This window comes from Vicugna pacos, chromosome 30, assembly GCF_048564905.1.
Source record: "Vicugna pacos chromosome 30, VicPac4, whole genome shotgun sequence".
Taxonomy (NCBI): Eukaryota; Metazoa; Chordata; class Mammalia; order Artiodactyla; family Camelidae; genus Vicugna; species Vicugna pacos.
In genome coordinates, this window is record NC_133016.1 from 13,520,933 (window position 1) to 13,535,107 (window position 14,175).

A 14,175-nucleotide genomic window follows, 5' to 3' on the forward strand; every position below is an offset into this window, starting at 1 on the left:
ATCCACTGCAAGTGAAAGATACTTTTGAGATATAGAGGCCTCAGAGAATTACGGGGTTTAAACAAAGATCACTTTCCTAAACTGGGTTTCAAAACTTCTTATACCCTCTTTAGGACAGACGTAACATTGCTGGGCAGGAAAGAGTAAGTGAGCATCACCTCTCACTCTGGGGAGGAAAAACCATGATATGGCTGCACAGCTGATGTTTTGGGGAATGGCCATCTACTTTTGCCCAAATCACTGGAATAGTTGGTGGAGTCACCCAAGAGAATGCACCAAAAAACCCAGAGAATAATTATTGATGTTGATGCTGTTTGAGTTTCTACTGGGAACTGATCTAACAAAATACTCTAACATTCTTCCAAGAAACCAAGCACAGTCAAGGTGGCCATTCCTGAGCAAAGATCCAGGAGAGGCTAAAACTGGATGAATTTGCATCGCCATAGACACGGCTGAGGTCACGAACATAAAGCCAAAATGACTCTTTTTAGTGGAAATTAAAAATGCAGCATTGTTTCCAAACCCCTCTTGCCGGAGTGATACAGCCGGGTTATGCGGGTCCCAGTAGCGGAATGCAGGTTGCTGAACCCCAACGTGGAAGGACCTTTCTCATCAAATTTGAACTCGATTTAAAACTGACTCATTTTGAAATCCCAACAGAGGTCAAGGTATTTTCGAGGTGCGGTATCTCCCAATAAAACCAATATTACCACTGTCTGAGGCTGAACTGTGTACATTTTCACAGTTTAATGTATACACAACTGTTCCACAACCGCTAACGAACAATTGGCGCCCATGCATAAATCAAGTCCATTGAACCAAAGAGAAGATCTAGTTCAAAATGAAAAATGTTGCTATTAAGACCACAATGCATCACACTGCTAAACTTTTAGCCTCATGCATAAAATTATAGCACTGATTGGCAGTTGCTAATAATACTACACTGTTAACACAGAACAATTAATTGTTCAGACCAAGTAGCACAAATGTAGAAAATAATCATTTTTTTCAACAGAGCAAATGAACACAGATTGTTTCTTCAGCAAAATATGAAACTGTAAACTTTGGGCTCATTCTGCAACTTTCCCCAATCCAGAATAAATAAAATCCAAAGAGGGAAAAAAAAAAAAAGAACATACATTTTTTTTCAAGCGCACCTTTTCGTCTATTACAAAAGCACAACCTAAAACGTATAAAGCTTTTTTTTCTTTTTTCTTTTTTTAAATCACAGTTACCAAAAGAAACAGTGAATAATTTATTACATACGCTATAATAACATTACTCTAAACACTATTATCTATGAGGTATATCTGAGAAAATTCGGTAAGGAATTGCGCGGTCTGCATTGCCAACATGCCCAGGTTCATATTAAAGCTTTGGAACCGTGAAGAACTAGAAAAGGGAGAAGAACAGGGGAGACAGGAGGAGACAGAGAGAAAGAACCTTTGGTATTAGTACAAATCTTGTTCTTTGCAGGGTTGCGTTGCAAAGCACCACAGTACAATAAGCCCACCAGTTTACTGTATGGAGGCCCAGTTGAAGCTGAGGTATTCACAGGAAGGATTAAAAAAAGCACAGAGAGGTCCAGACTGGCTAAATCGTTGCTTTGGTTCAAGCAAGGCACTCGTCCCGTGGTTACGTCACACTTTGCACGTGAAGCATGAGGCTGAGTGGGGATTGCTGAGGAAGGGGGGTCTGCCAACCGGGGATGTTTTCTGTGTTCAGGCTGCCACCCATCTCTCTAGGCTCCCTCTTCTAGGGGTGGGTGCTCGGAAGGCTGCGGAAGGTGGTGTTTGCTTAGAGATGAGCACCCTGCTGCTCAGTGACCAGATCTTCTTTGCTGTGTTTCCCAGGTATTCTGAGAATTCTATTTCCAATAGGAATTTGGGAAGAAAACCAAAGCAATTTGCTGTTTGGAAGGCTGGCCTTACACGTTTGCCTGGTGTAGAGGGAAGATGGCGCTCTGAGCCTGTTTGGACAGGAAAGGACTTTCACATGTCAGTGTGGTATGGAAACTACAGAGAGGGGATAAGTCTGTCCATTTATCTTCTAAATCCCTCTACTAGCTGCACTCTGTCTATGCCTGGACCAGATGAGTTGTTTTTTTTTCATGTTACTTTATGTTTATTAATCCTTCCATGGAGGAATCACTATCCACTCTTTTTTTTTTCCGGACCAGATGAGTTGATTGGTCTTTTCCCTTCTTAGCTTCTTTGTCTAAATGGTCTCTTAAAAAAGCTCAAAGAGAACACACATGGAATGCAAAATACTAGTACTCAGTAAAGAACTACGCAGACTAGAGGCTGATCTTTGCATATGTCTGAATTCATTTGCTGAGAATGATTCATTGGCTAACAGACAAATCACTCTGAAGAATGAATCTTAACAGTGATTTAATCATTTGATGGACTCAGGAGAAACTTAGAAAAAGACCAATTAATCTCATGAGTAAGAAGGGAAGAGAGAAGCAACTTTTAAATAATCACTTCTTAAACTGGCGTATCTATTCCTCTGAAATTTGGGGGACATCTTTTGTTTACAATGAATACTTTTTCAGCATCCAAGGCTTAGGTATCTCTTATAGATACAGGATAGATATTGATACAGAGTTGATATAAAAACGATATATCAACGTGTACAAGTAAAGAAGAAAAGGAAAAAGCCGAACAGCTTAAAAGTCACACGTGCAAGCGGTGATCAAATTCCCCTTCTCTCTTACTGACCTAAATGTATCCATAATAATTAAACTCAACAGACCAAGAATGAACTTCCTCTTCTCGCTGAATTAAAAGCTTATATAGACAACACTCTGGAGCAGGGAGGTTCAACAGTGATCACACTGGACCACTGTGTACTTCCATGGCGAAAACCCCTCCATGAGCCCTGACGTAGCAAGGCTGGCCACCTTTACAAGCAACTGATCATATGTGGCTTTTTGTTGGGGTTCTAACTAGACAGGCACTGAAATGCCTGCGACTCTTTTTACAGGGTGGAAATGTTAAGTGACAAGCCTCAGGCCCTCCTCACTGCTAAAGGATTGCTACCTTCTTCTTTGCCAAACTGTGGCTCATCTCGGCAGCACTGAGCAATGGGTACAGCACTAGAGCGGAAGGCAGGAGGCTTGTCTGGGCTTTGTCTCTAGAGTTACTTGCCTTGGATAACTGTTTCACTCCTCCAGGCTTCCTGAAAGACTCCTAAGGTCCCTTCCAGCTCTGCTATTCAATGATTAGAATTTCTATGAGCCAATCATTGGAAATCTTGACTATGATAGCTCCAAAGAGGGGACAGAGGTCGGGGCGAGGACTGAAGGCCACTTCCAACCAGGCTTCTTCACCAATTTGGAATTGGAATTTAAGGAATCCAATTATGGCAGCCTCTGAACGTGCATCCTGAATGTGTGGAGGGGACAGCAAACGAATGAGGGAAACACAGAAAATATCCCTTTCCAATTAGCAGCCACCGTCACAGAGAGAACGATTTCTTTGGGGTATCTGAGCTGTGGCTGTACATACCGTATGTCAGAGAGAACAGTTAAAATTATAAAAGAGCACAAGCAAAATGCAGACCGCACAGAGAAAGAAATCTTTGGTATCTTTGGTGTCATCAACACGATTAAAATTACAAATGGAAAAAGTCAGTGAGGTAGCCTTCTTTGGTTCTCACTAGAAATAGAAAGTTTTTCCTTTTTTTTTTCTTTTTTCTGCTTTTTTTTTTCCTTTTTTGTTTTGTTGTTTTACACACACACAGAGTTCATTCTTGGAAGCAGCTAGTGTCAGGGTTTCTCTCTTTTTGCTGTTCTGATTTTTTTTTAAATGTATTTTTCCAGTTTCTGTATAGAAGCCCCGAAATCCAGGCTGGTGAAGCAGGGTCTCGGCTTAACGTTTTCTGAATGCAGAAAGGTTCAGGTTGAATGGTCACTGCTTGTCCACAAACTTTGCTCTGTTGTTCTGACAGCAAACAAACTGTAGCGCTCTCTGTTGTTTTAAATAAAAAATATAAACTCTATAGTGCACCTTTAGCAGATGCTGAATAAGTTAAATAAATAAGTTACAATATGAAGGCTCTGAGGGCCCCATAATTAAAAGGTGAAATTCGCCTGGTACCAGGTGGGGCTGGGAACTTAAATAATTTAATAACTGTTATTTAAACTATTTTCAAAGTTAATTCAAGAAGGAACAATACCTTGCTTTTTTTTTTTTGTAACCTGTATTTCTTCCCTGTCTGTAACAGAATTTCACTGCTTTATAAAGCAAACTAAGACTCAAGGGAATGCTAAAAGGGACTTTGCATCTCTGATGCACCACTGGTCTAGATTTTGATAAATAAGGACAAAGAATTAAAATCAAAGGAAATATGATTAAATAATTACCAAAATCCTATACACTTGTGTGCTAAAAAACTAATTTAAATTAGTTAATTACATACTTAGCTTGTTGGGTCATAACCCAAAGGGGTAAGAAAAAAAGAAAGTTTGACTGTCTTCATTTTCTGATGGACGAAATATACAGCCTCTTTCAATAGTCAATGAAAATAAAGCAGGGAATTATAACCTCTAAACTTTCTCACGTTCATGGAGACCATTTAAATGTGACAAGCATGAAAGAAAATTACCACATTCCCCCTCTAGCTAGCACAGCCCCACAATTCCATGTCACCTTTGTCTTAACCCTGGAAACCAGAGCCCACTTATTCCTCACTAGTTTGCGCTTTGCTTTGCTAAGTTTCCTTCTATTTTTTTTTTCTTTTTCTTCCTTTTTTTTTTTTTTTTTTTTTTGGTGTGTGTCCTTTTTCAGGTCTTTGGATTCAGCTTTAGTTATGACAGATCCAGAATAAAGCTATTCAACCGAAGTCCTCAAGCACATATGTCAATCTTACACGGATGATTAAATAATAGCCAAGGTTTCTTGAAAGTTGAGTTTATCTTGGATGTGCCCAAATGAAAGTAATTCTGAATAGACAGAATGAGGATGTTGGGGTACTTTTTTCTTTTTCCTGCACTTTTGTTTTCAATGTTACAATAAATAATAAAAACAATGTACATTGTAGAAGTACCACATACATGCTAAAATGATTGTTTAAAATTTATTTATTGTAACAGATGACAGTATGTATGTATGTATGGAGGTGTCTGTGCATGTGTCTGCAGTCTAGACACTCACAGGTGATATGAGTTGCTTTGGGGACATCCATGAGAATACATGCTGAAAGATGTATCTACACCTCTACACATCCAAGCTGACAGACTGTATAAAATTCAGGCAAACTCATCTACCAAGGTTTCTGCTGTGTGGAACGCCTGCTGCTAAAGACAGAGCAGAGTGGAAGACTTCCACAGAATGGACAGACCTGTAGCGATGAATTTTTTTTTTTTTTTGCTATACACATTTTCCCCACTAAAAAGGGGTTAGCTGGTTAATTCCAGTCAACCAAGCTCAAAAACCTGTACGGAAAGCTTAGGCTCTAGCTTTAACTTGCCTCAGACTTTCAGAGACTTTTTGGTATCTGAGAACAATGAACACTTGTGGTTCCCATGGGATTCATGCAATAGCCCATCAGCCTCAATCGTAAGTTTTGTGTCTACCTATGTGAGGCCTTCTGCTATTTCAATAATTATTTTTATATTTTATAACCCATTCTGAGACTTTCTAAAACAAATAAACAAACCCTCTCCCTTCCCCCTGCCCCTGGAAAGAAACACATTGTAGGTAGAAAATAGACATGGGACATCCATATTTAAAGCCATCGTTAACTTATGAAATTTACACAGCAAAGTCGGGTGCACCTTCTTCCTCTAGCACGGATTTTGTGGCCTTATTTGAAAACAAGAATCTCCTGTTGTTTTAGAGGTGACCTGGTCTTAGCTAAATGTACAACATTATTAAGCTCTCCAGTCTTACAGGTAAACGTCGGAACATTACAGGCACACCAGCTCCACCCCTTCTGTCTACCACCTTCCACTCTCTCTTCCTGGTTAGGCTAACAAGCCTGGATCACGAGGCAGCAGCAGCAAAAACAACAACAAAAAGTCAGCTCTGATCTGTTAGGAGTCGTGACAGTTATTGTCACAGTCCTTGTGTCTGGGCTTTGGGGTCAACCTTGACCACATGTATCAGCCCTTTTTCTCTACTTTTTCATATACTCCATTGTTCTTCAACAACACTGGAACCCAGCAGATTCTTTTTCTATTTTGAAAGATTCATACTATACAACCTCCTGAAAATCAAAAGTTCACCGCAAAGGTATACTGTCACGACACTTCGGTAACGGTGATCAGACAGACACTTCTGTAATTCTAAAAGCATTTTCAAAAGTGGGCAAGTGCCCCCCTGCGCCAGGTGGTGGTGATATTAAAAAAAAAATTCAACTTTAACTTATGGGCATGAATTTAATTTATCTATGCTGGGTAAAATGGTTGATTATCTAAAAGGGATTTATGTTTGTCTTTGAAATACGTTGTCTGACTTACAAAAATGCGTGTGTGTGTGCGGTATCAGATTTACCTCCCTAATTCTGATTTTATTTTAGCTAGAAATAATGATTAGCTTGAATTTCCTAAGCCCACAATTGCCAAGCGCCTGTGGGGAATGAGATGCTGCAGAGGAGACGCTTTGATTTCTCCAGACAAAGCGTCAGGCTGGGGCCTTCTTGGCTCATCTCGCCTGTGCCGTTAAGTGGTTCAACCTACACACTATTTAACATTTTGGAAAAGCCTTTAAATACCGTGGACAAGTTTTTATTGTTCTTGCTGTTTTCTTTTCCAAAAGAAATATATTGGCTCTTTTTTTTTAATAAAAATTTCCTAGAATGAACGAAGTATACTTCTAGTACCAAAATCACATTGAAAATAAAAATAAAGCAAGCTTATTTCTCTAAAGAAACAAAGAAAAGTATTTCCCACTCATTAGCCTTTGGATTTCTGTTGTCTCAAGAATGGGAATTTTGTGCAGCTTCCATTTTCATGTTTTATTTTAATTACTAGTCACTCTGAAAATGAAATTTATTTCAGAGCAGCAGTATTTTGTTAAACAAAAAGTAACACAACTCAAATTCTGAATAATTCTCAATGCTTGGCATTGAAACCAAAATAAAACCAAAAACTTAAAAAAAATGTATCTTTTTAATCAAGGAAAAAAAAAAGAATGGGAATTTTGGGTTGGAACTGCCCCTGCACACTGCCTTTTTCATTGCTGGTGGCCGAGGCATGCCTGGATTTTTTTTTTTTGGATTGAGAAAACGGATCCTGAATAATAACCAGTCCAAACAGTTATTTTTTTTTCCCCTGACATTATTAACTGAAAATAAGTTTTTAAAATGCTTGAAGGAAACTTACTGGGTCAAATTCCACTACCTTTCAGTTTGCAGGGTTTTTTTTTCCTTCCCAATTTTTAACAAATTGAAATTCTGTAGGGCTTCACTTTTTGAAACAAAGATATAGGTACACACATGTATTTATATATGTATGTAGAGAATTTTTAAGAAGCAAGCACTTCTCTCTAGTAGCACATTACCTAGTGTGAGACATTTATCAGAAGTCCTTGGAAGGAAGTTCTTGCCTTTCTACATTATGACATCTTCCTCTGGTCACCAGGAACCCTGAGGGTGTGTGTGTGACTATACCTGGTTTGACCAATGTTGAAATCTCAGGCCACAAAGACAGCCTCTTTTGGTTTAGACATCTTCATAGGATGCCAGAGCCCGAAATGCTGAGATTAAGCTGCCAAAGAATCACCAACCAATATAATCTCGAGAAGAACAACCATTTCCATTGGGCCACACGTCACAAGGATTCATTTAGAAAGAGCCAAGATGAAATTCATTTTTATCAACCCAGAGGCATGTTCCCCTGCTGAAATATGCTCTTCTCTTAGTCATTTGACAGAGACAAAGGGACACAGGACAAAGCCAAGGAATATCCCTAAATAGGATGAATTACAAAAGCCATGGAAAATCACTTCCTTTCATGGCTCCATGGCTGCTGCCCCTGCAAAGGGAGACCCCACGTGGTGGGAGCAAGGAGGTGGCACCATGGACAGTGGGGCTCCCAAAGGCAGGATGCTAGGATTCTCCCCAAACCCTGCTTTGTGTTTTCTCTCTAGGATTGAGACACCCCCACCCCCAACAGCACTGCCTCACCCCAGTGCCAGCTGTGGATGCACACAGGCTTGTCTGAACAAATTGGTAATTACTACCCTGAGAAAACCTGATCAACTCACTGCAGCAGAAGTTGGACTTCCCCTCTGAGAAGTCCCTTTGGTGGATCTACTCAATGAGGGGGATCTGGGAACACCCCAATGGGATAGGGCAGTTCCTGGAGAACAGATTCTGGGCTGGCCTCATCTCTGTAACGGGTGGGAACAGACCACTGAGCTTTCCCAGCAGTTACAGAAGAGGAGCACCCCACTAACCACGGCCCAGGTCTGGTGGATGGACCTCACTCACCACCTAGATCATGCTTGAGGCGTAGAATAGAGATGACTCAAAATACAAATAAAATTCATTTGTACCATGGATCCATTTATCAACAGGTTAAATGCTGAAAGGCTTGAACTTGGCTTTCAACCATCTCCAGGGACTTTCACAGAAATCTGAATACTCCAAATCATCCGCAGCAGCAAACGTACTCTGGGATGGCATGAGAAATGAGCAGAATTCTGAACTGGGTACTTAATAGATGAAGCACTTGACAAAAACAAGACATGAATTTGGACAGCAATAATTTGGGGTTATCACCAATGTCAAGCTGAATCTATATATGTATTCATATATATTATATATATCTTTCTTTAGAAATGCAACTTTACAGCTGATTTTTAAAAAGCTAATAGAAAAGTAGAAACTGACAATTATTTTTACATGTTTCTCCCCACCCCCAAATGAAGCCCTGTTAGGATGTAGCAATCACATGAAGATGAGGCTGTCAATTCCTCTATAAATTCTTTGGTTCTGTGGCTCGGGAGAGGATGTGTCACCAAGACCCCTACCCCTGACCCTCAACCCCCCTTCCCTCCCCTGATGCTGAGACTCTGAACATAGAAGGACCCAAGACTAAGGGTTAAGCAAAGAACATTCAAGGGACAATATTATTCCCCACACTCTGCGGAGCAGAAAGAGAATGGTTCAGTTTCCCAACACCTTAAACTTGGAGTCCACGGAACCTTTTGAGAGATTCCGTGTTGGGTAGAAAGCCATAAAACAAAATTAAAGGAAAACAATAAAATCAAATAAATGACCCTTTCCTTTCGTTGCTCAGAAACAAAATTGATTACCTTTACACAGATCAATGGCGCTATTAGTATTTAAGCCAGGCAAGAGGAGATAATGAACTGAAACAAAAGGTGTGAGAAATCCTCATCTTTGGTATTGTAGCTGTTGAGGTTTCTGTTGCTCTGTTCCGTGTTCTTTTGAAAAACTGCATAGGCACAAATTAAAGACAATCTTCAACTTTAAGATTACCGCGTGAGTTGTCAAATGAAGCAGCAGCCACGGAGGCTTTTCCTTATTCCTATTCCTGTCTCAACCCTTTCTTTAAAATCTGCTTCCAAAAAATGTCCCAGAGGTCTGTTTGAACACAGTGTGTTTCGCTGTTTTTCCATTTCTGGTTTTTGTTTTTTTTTTTCCTGGCGTGCTTCCTTCTTGTTGGTGGTGATTTTCATTGATTTATGTATTTACTTATTTACTCATTTTAATGGGACAGTTTTGTTTGTTGCAGAAGTAGGTGCAGAAAAAGTTTCTTTGGTTTCGATTAAGTAATTCATAAAAAAAGTCAGTCTCAAGTGTCTGTAAAGAATCATTGCAGCGTTTGGCTTGCTTTGAACACCCCTGTGGTGCCCACCTGGGGCCATTCACTGGTAAATACACACATGGTGACCCTTGCAATCTCCCAGGGTTCTGTGGGCGCTCTTCCGCTTGCTGTGGGAAGGTGACAGCCAGGAACTACTCGCTGGGTGGCTTGGCGAACGTCTTTGGCATAGCCGGTCCGCTCAGCCCAATGGTGAGCCAAATGCAAGAGCTGAATGCCATTTGGAGTTGCAGAGGCTTTCTGACTTCTAAAAGTAATCACAGTATTTTTAGGCTAGAAAATGGCAAGTAGTAAATGTCTTTGGTTTGCAGTATCCTGCTTCTTTGGTGTGCTGCGTTTTCTCCAGATTTAGTCAGCTGTTTTGCTAGGATGATTCAACAATGGAAGAGATTCAGGACTACATGACAGTGATGAGTAACACATATGGCGGTTTGAATGACTTCTTTCTTCCTTGCTAGGAAACACTGAAAACACCCCTACCAATGGGATGGACAAGGGAACAACCCAAATCTGAAAGAATGAGAATGTATTATGTGGTGGTCATAATGTATAGTAGGAGCGACCAGGTGATGGATAACCAAGAAGGATACATTAATGATCTAAAATAATCTAGAGCTTTTAAAATGCTGCATTTGCTCCATGTACCGTAACAGTTAAGTTGGCCTCCTGAGTGTGCGTCTGCATTATGTACAAACAGAATTTGTAGCAAACGGCAAAATGTGCTTGAAGCCATATTCCTAATGATTCCCTAATGACTTCCCAACTGGCGTCTTGAAAATCCAGATGCAGTGAATCCAGAACCTTCCTTACTTCTCTGTTTATCTTCGTTGTGCTTGATACTTTGAGCTCAAGTGAACTGATCTGTTTTGTTTTTTTTTTGATGGATCCAAGACATGTGAGATTTCCAGGAGGTAAGAAAAAGGAAATGGTAAATGAGATCAACTTAAAGCTTTCTAAACCATTCAATGAAAAAGATGCCTGAGTTGGAAAAACAGGTCCTTGGATTTTTTTTTTAACTTCCATATTTAAAACTTGTGCTCAGTAATTGTCCTTCTGATGGTTTTTTTTTTTAATGTTATGGCTGCGAATGTTGGTGTACTATGGTATGATGAGGCTAAGCACTTGGAAAGCAAATGAGGTCATTCTTGTTGCTAGATTCTCCTCTTATTTGTAGCTTCTTGGGAGCCCAAACTCAAGAGTCCTTACACAGGCCAAAGTCCCACTATTACTCACAGGAACTCCGACTGCAAGAGGTTAACAGGACCCAAAGTGGGACTGTTGACGTTCTAAGCAATCTTAAGCTTGGCTGACACCACAATGAAATTCACTTGCTCCAGGAAGGTCCCATTTGGGTTTCTGGGGTACTTAGCATGCTCACTCAGAGGACAATGTCCGGTTCCAAGAGATTAATTTTCAGCTTGCACTTGGACTCCATAGCCATTAAAAACAAACAAACAAAAAAGAACACCTGGTCTATGATTACAGCTAGAATAGAAGTTTTCTTTTCAAGAGAATTGTGCTTTCAAATCACCAGTGAAGGGCCCCAGCTAAGAATCCGGTGTCTTTTTCCTTTGTGTTTTCTTTTGGTATCTGTTGTCCTCATTTGGAGGTGACTTGTGCCCAACTGAGAGTCCTTCCATCACGCTTTGGTACAAGTGCTGGAGGTGGACGAGGAGCCCCCTGTGCTCAGATCGTCCTGCCACTTCTCCAGGCTGCGGCGCCGGGCGTTCATGAAGAAGTTGCTGACAGTTGTGAGCTCCAGGCCCAGCTGCTGGGAAATGGTGATCTGCATCTCTTTGGACGGGCGTTTGTTCTCTTTGAAGATGGCAAAGAGTGTTCGGCGCTGGAGGTCGGTGAACACCAGGCGGGATTTCTTCTGGGAATTGTTCCTGTCTTTATTTGGTTCTTGCTCTTTGCGTTTGCACGCTGGAAAGGGAAGAGAAGAGAGAGTCAGTGCGAGTCTGAGGACCAGCACCCGGGAAGGTGAGCCATTGAGAACATTGACAGAGTCGTACCAGGGGATGTAAACCGTTAAACTTTATTGTGCAAATTGCCCAGCTGTCAATAGCCAGCCTTCCCAGTTCATCTCAGGGTGATGGAAGGCATCGTTAGTGGGGGAAGGGAGAGAGGAGGAAATAGCAGGGCTGTTTTACACAGTTTCGTTTTGAATCAAACGTGGTTGCTTTTTTTTCACTCCCGACCCCCCAGCACACCCTGAAAACGCTTTATCTCTGAAATCAGGTGCTGTGAAGGGAGCGATGACTTCCCCAGGGCAAGCCTGGTTAGGCAGTTCCTCTTTCACATTCACCATCTAGAATTGTTTACAGCTGAGCAGAAATTACTTTCTGGAGTCAAAGCTTGAAAGTGCGTAATTTTTCAAAAATCAAAGGTTCCACTCATGTGATTCGAATAATTGTTAACAGGATGAAATCAGAAGCGATAGAACGATGGTATCATCTCGACCCAAATCCCCTTCTTCCAGACTTTTGAAAAATCAAAAAATAAAATCAAACAGAGAGGGAAAGACTGTGAAAAAATTGGTTTAACCAATTCTAATTTGGCTGGAATTATACTAACATATTGAAGTGAAGCCAGGGCTGAGGGTCACTGGAAGAACCCAAATTTACAATGACAGGATCTTGAGGCCCTAGATATGTCAATCAATAGATGCAGTCTCTGACTTCATAGGTGGGTGTCCACATCTGGGTTGACATATGCAGCCAGGACATTAATTTATGTGTCACTACCTGTGTCATACCCCACAAGTTCCTAGACGGCAGGGACCAGGTCTGTGTGACATCCCCAACCGGCTTCTTTTTGGAGACATGGACTTAAATGAATGCTTGGGATGCTGATGACAAGTGGTGCCTCGATTCTTTCAGGGAATCTGCATACTTCACAGACAGAGTGAGTCTCAGAAGAGTCACTTGTAAGGATTAAATAGTGCAGTGCATACAAATCACGAATTTGAACATGAGAACATGTGTTCAAACTGCCAGAAAGAAATCCCAGCTCATCCAGGGGTGTTGTGCAGCCTCAACAGAGCTCATCCGGGAAAGGCGAGGAGGGAGCAGAGGCCTGGCTCTGAGCATCCTTCCCTGAATCAAATCCTACTGGATGTTCTGGCCCCAGGTTGACAATCTCTTTGTACTCAACTGACACTCCCCCAAGACCAGCTGTCTGGGGTGCCACCCGGAAGCCTTTTCATACTTCTCAGAGCCCTGGTTTGTGAGTTTTGTTTCTGAGCTTTGGGTCAGGCCACTTTCTACTCTTTGCCTTTTGTAGGGAGCATCAGGTAGAGAGGGGCTGACACAGGTTGAGTATATGCATATGATTTAAGGGACAAATGTTAAAGGTTTAATGTTCAGCAACCTGCAGAGAAACACAGAGAAACTGTGTTTGCCTTCCCAACAGCTTTCCAAAGCCACCAGATTCTAAACCAAGAAATGCAAAGCAGTAGCCTGTGGTCTGCAGATGTACGGCGTGTCCCAAAGCCCAGAACAACGAGGCAGCAGGGAGATCACCCGCCCGGAGTCCTGACAGCTGGCAGTTGCCACCCCATGATTCTTACACACAATAGCGGTTGGTCAGGAGCTGAAGGAAAATAAAAACAAGAGGGCAAATGCCTGCTGTGAAAGTCCAAGAAAAAAGAGACAGATTGGATGATGTCTGGAAGCTGGTACGAAGGCGTGAACCTCAGAATTTCTCAGTCAAGGTGTGAGGAAGCCAGCTATTCCCATAGGTGCGGAGTGTAAATGCTTTCAGTGTCAAAACATTACACGGCACAGTCAAATACCCATTTCAGAACGGCTGGGAAATGCCAAGGAGCTCCCTTCCGCCCGGGGATGCATGTTAGGTTTCTAACCCACCAGACAGCATTCGTCAGTGGTGTGGGTGCAGGGAGACTCTGGCGGGTCCCAGCCACTCAAGGGGAATTCTGCCCCTGGAGGGTGTGAGGTCAGCCCGGGCTCCTGCAGGCTTCTTCTCCCCGCTCTTCTAGGAGGGAAGCAGGGAGGGTGTGCAATGGGGCACAGGCGTGTTGCTGGATGGGAGGTTGGGGTGAGGACATGGAAAGCCCTCAGCCATTCTTGACCTTCCTTCCTCTCTTGGGAAGTGGTCCCTACGTGGGTCCCTACTTGGAGGGTTGAGAGCTCATTTCCATTTCAAAAACTAGGAGAAATCCTTTGTTTATCTACAGTGAGGCCACCTATTGAGCCTACCCGTGCCTTTTCCCAGTTTTGGGACAGGAACAATATCAGCTCAGATGGAGAACGCTGCCTGTCTCCTGTGGACCAGGACCAGGGACGAGCAGGTATACACAGCCAGACGCATCTGTGATTAGCAACAGTGGTGACAGCCACTGCTTAAGACTAGCA

At 41.9% G+C, this 14,175-nt stretch overlaps 1 protein-coding gene across 1 annotated transcript in view; it reads right to left on the bottom strand.

Annotated features, from left to right (window-relative positions):
- Window positions 1–10,626: 10,626 nt before the first annotated feature.
- The window catches only part of ONECUT2 (one cut homeobox 2), a 32,850-nt gene continuing 29,301 nt past the window's right edge, over window positions 10,627–14,175 (bottom strand). The window contains exon 2 of the mRNA XM_006205749.4: window positions 10,627–11,725. Coding sequence (XP_006205811.2) covers window positions 11,439–11,725 — 287 coding nt within the window. The 3' untranslated portion in view covers window positions 10,627–11,438. The remainder of the gene's footprint in view (window positions 11,726–14,175) is intronic.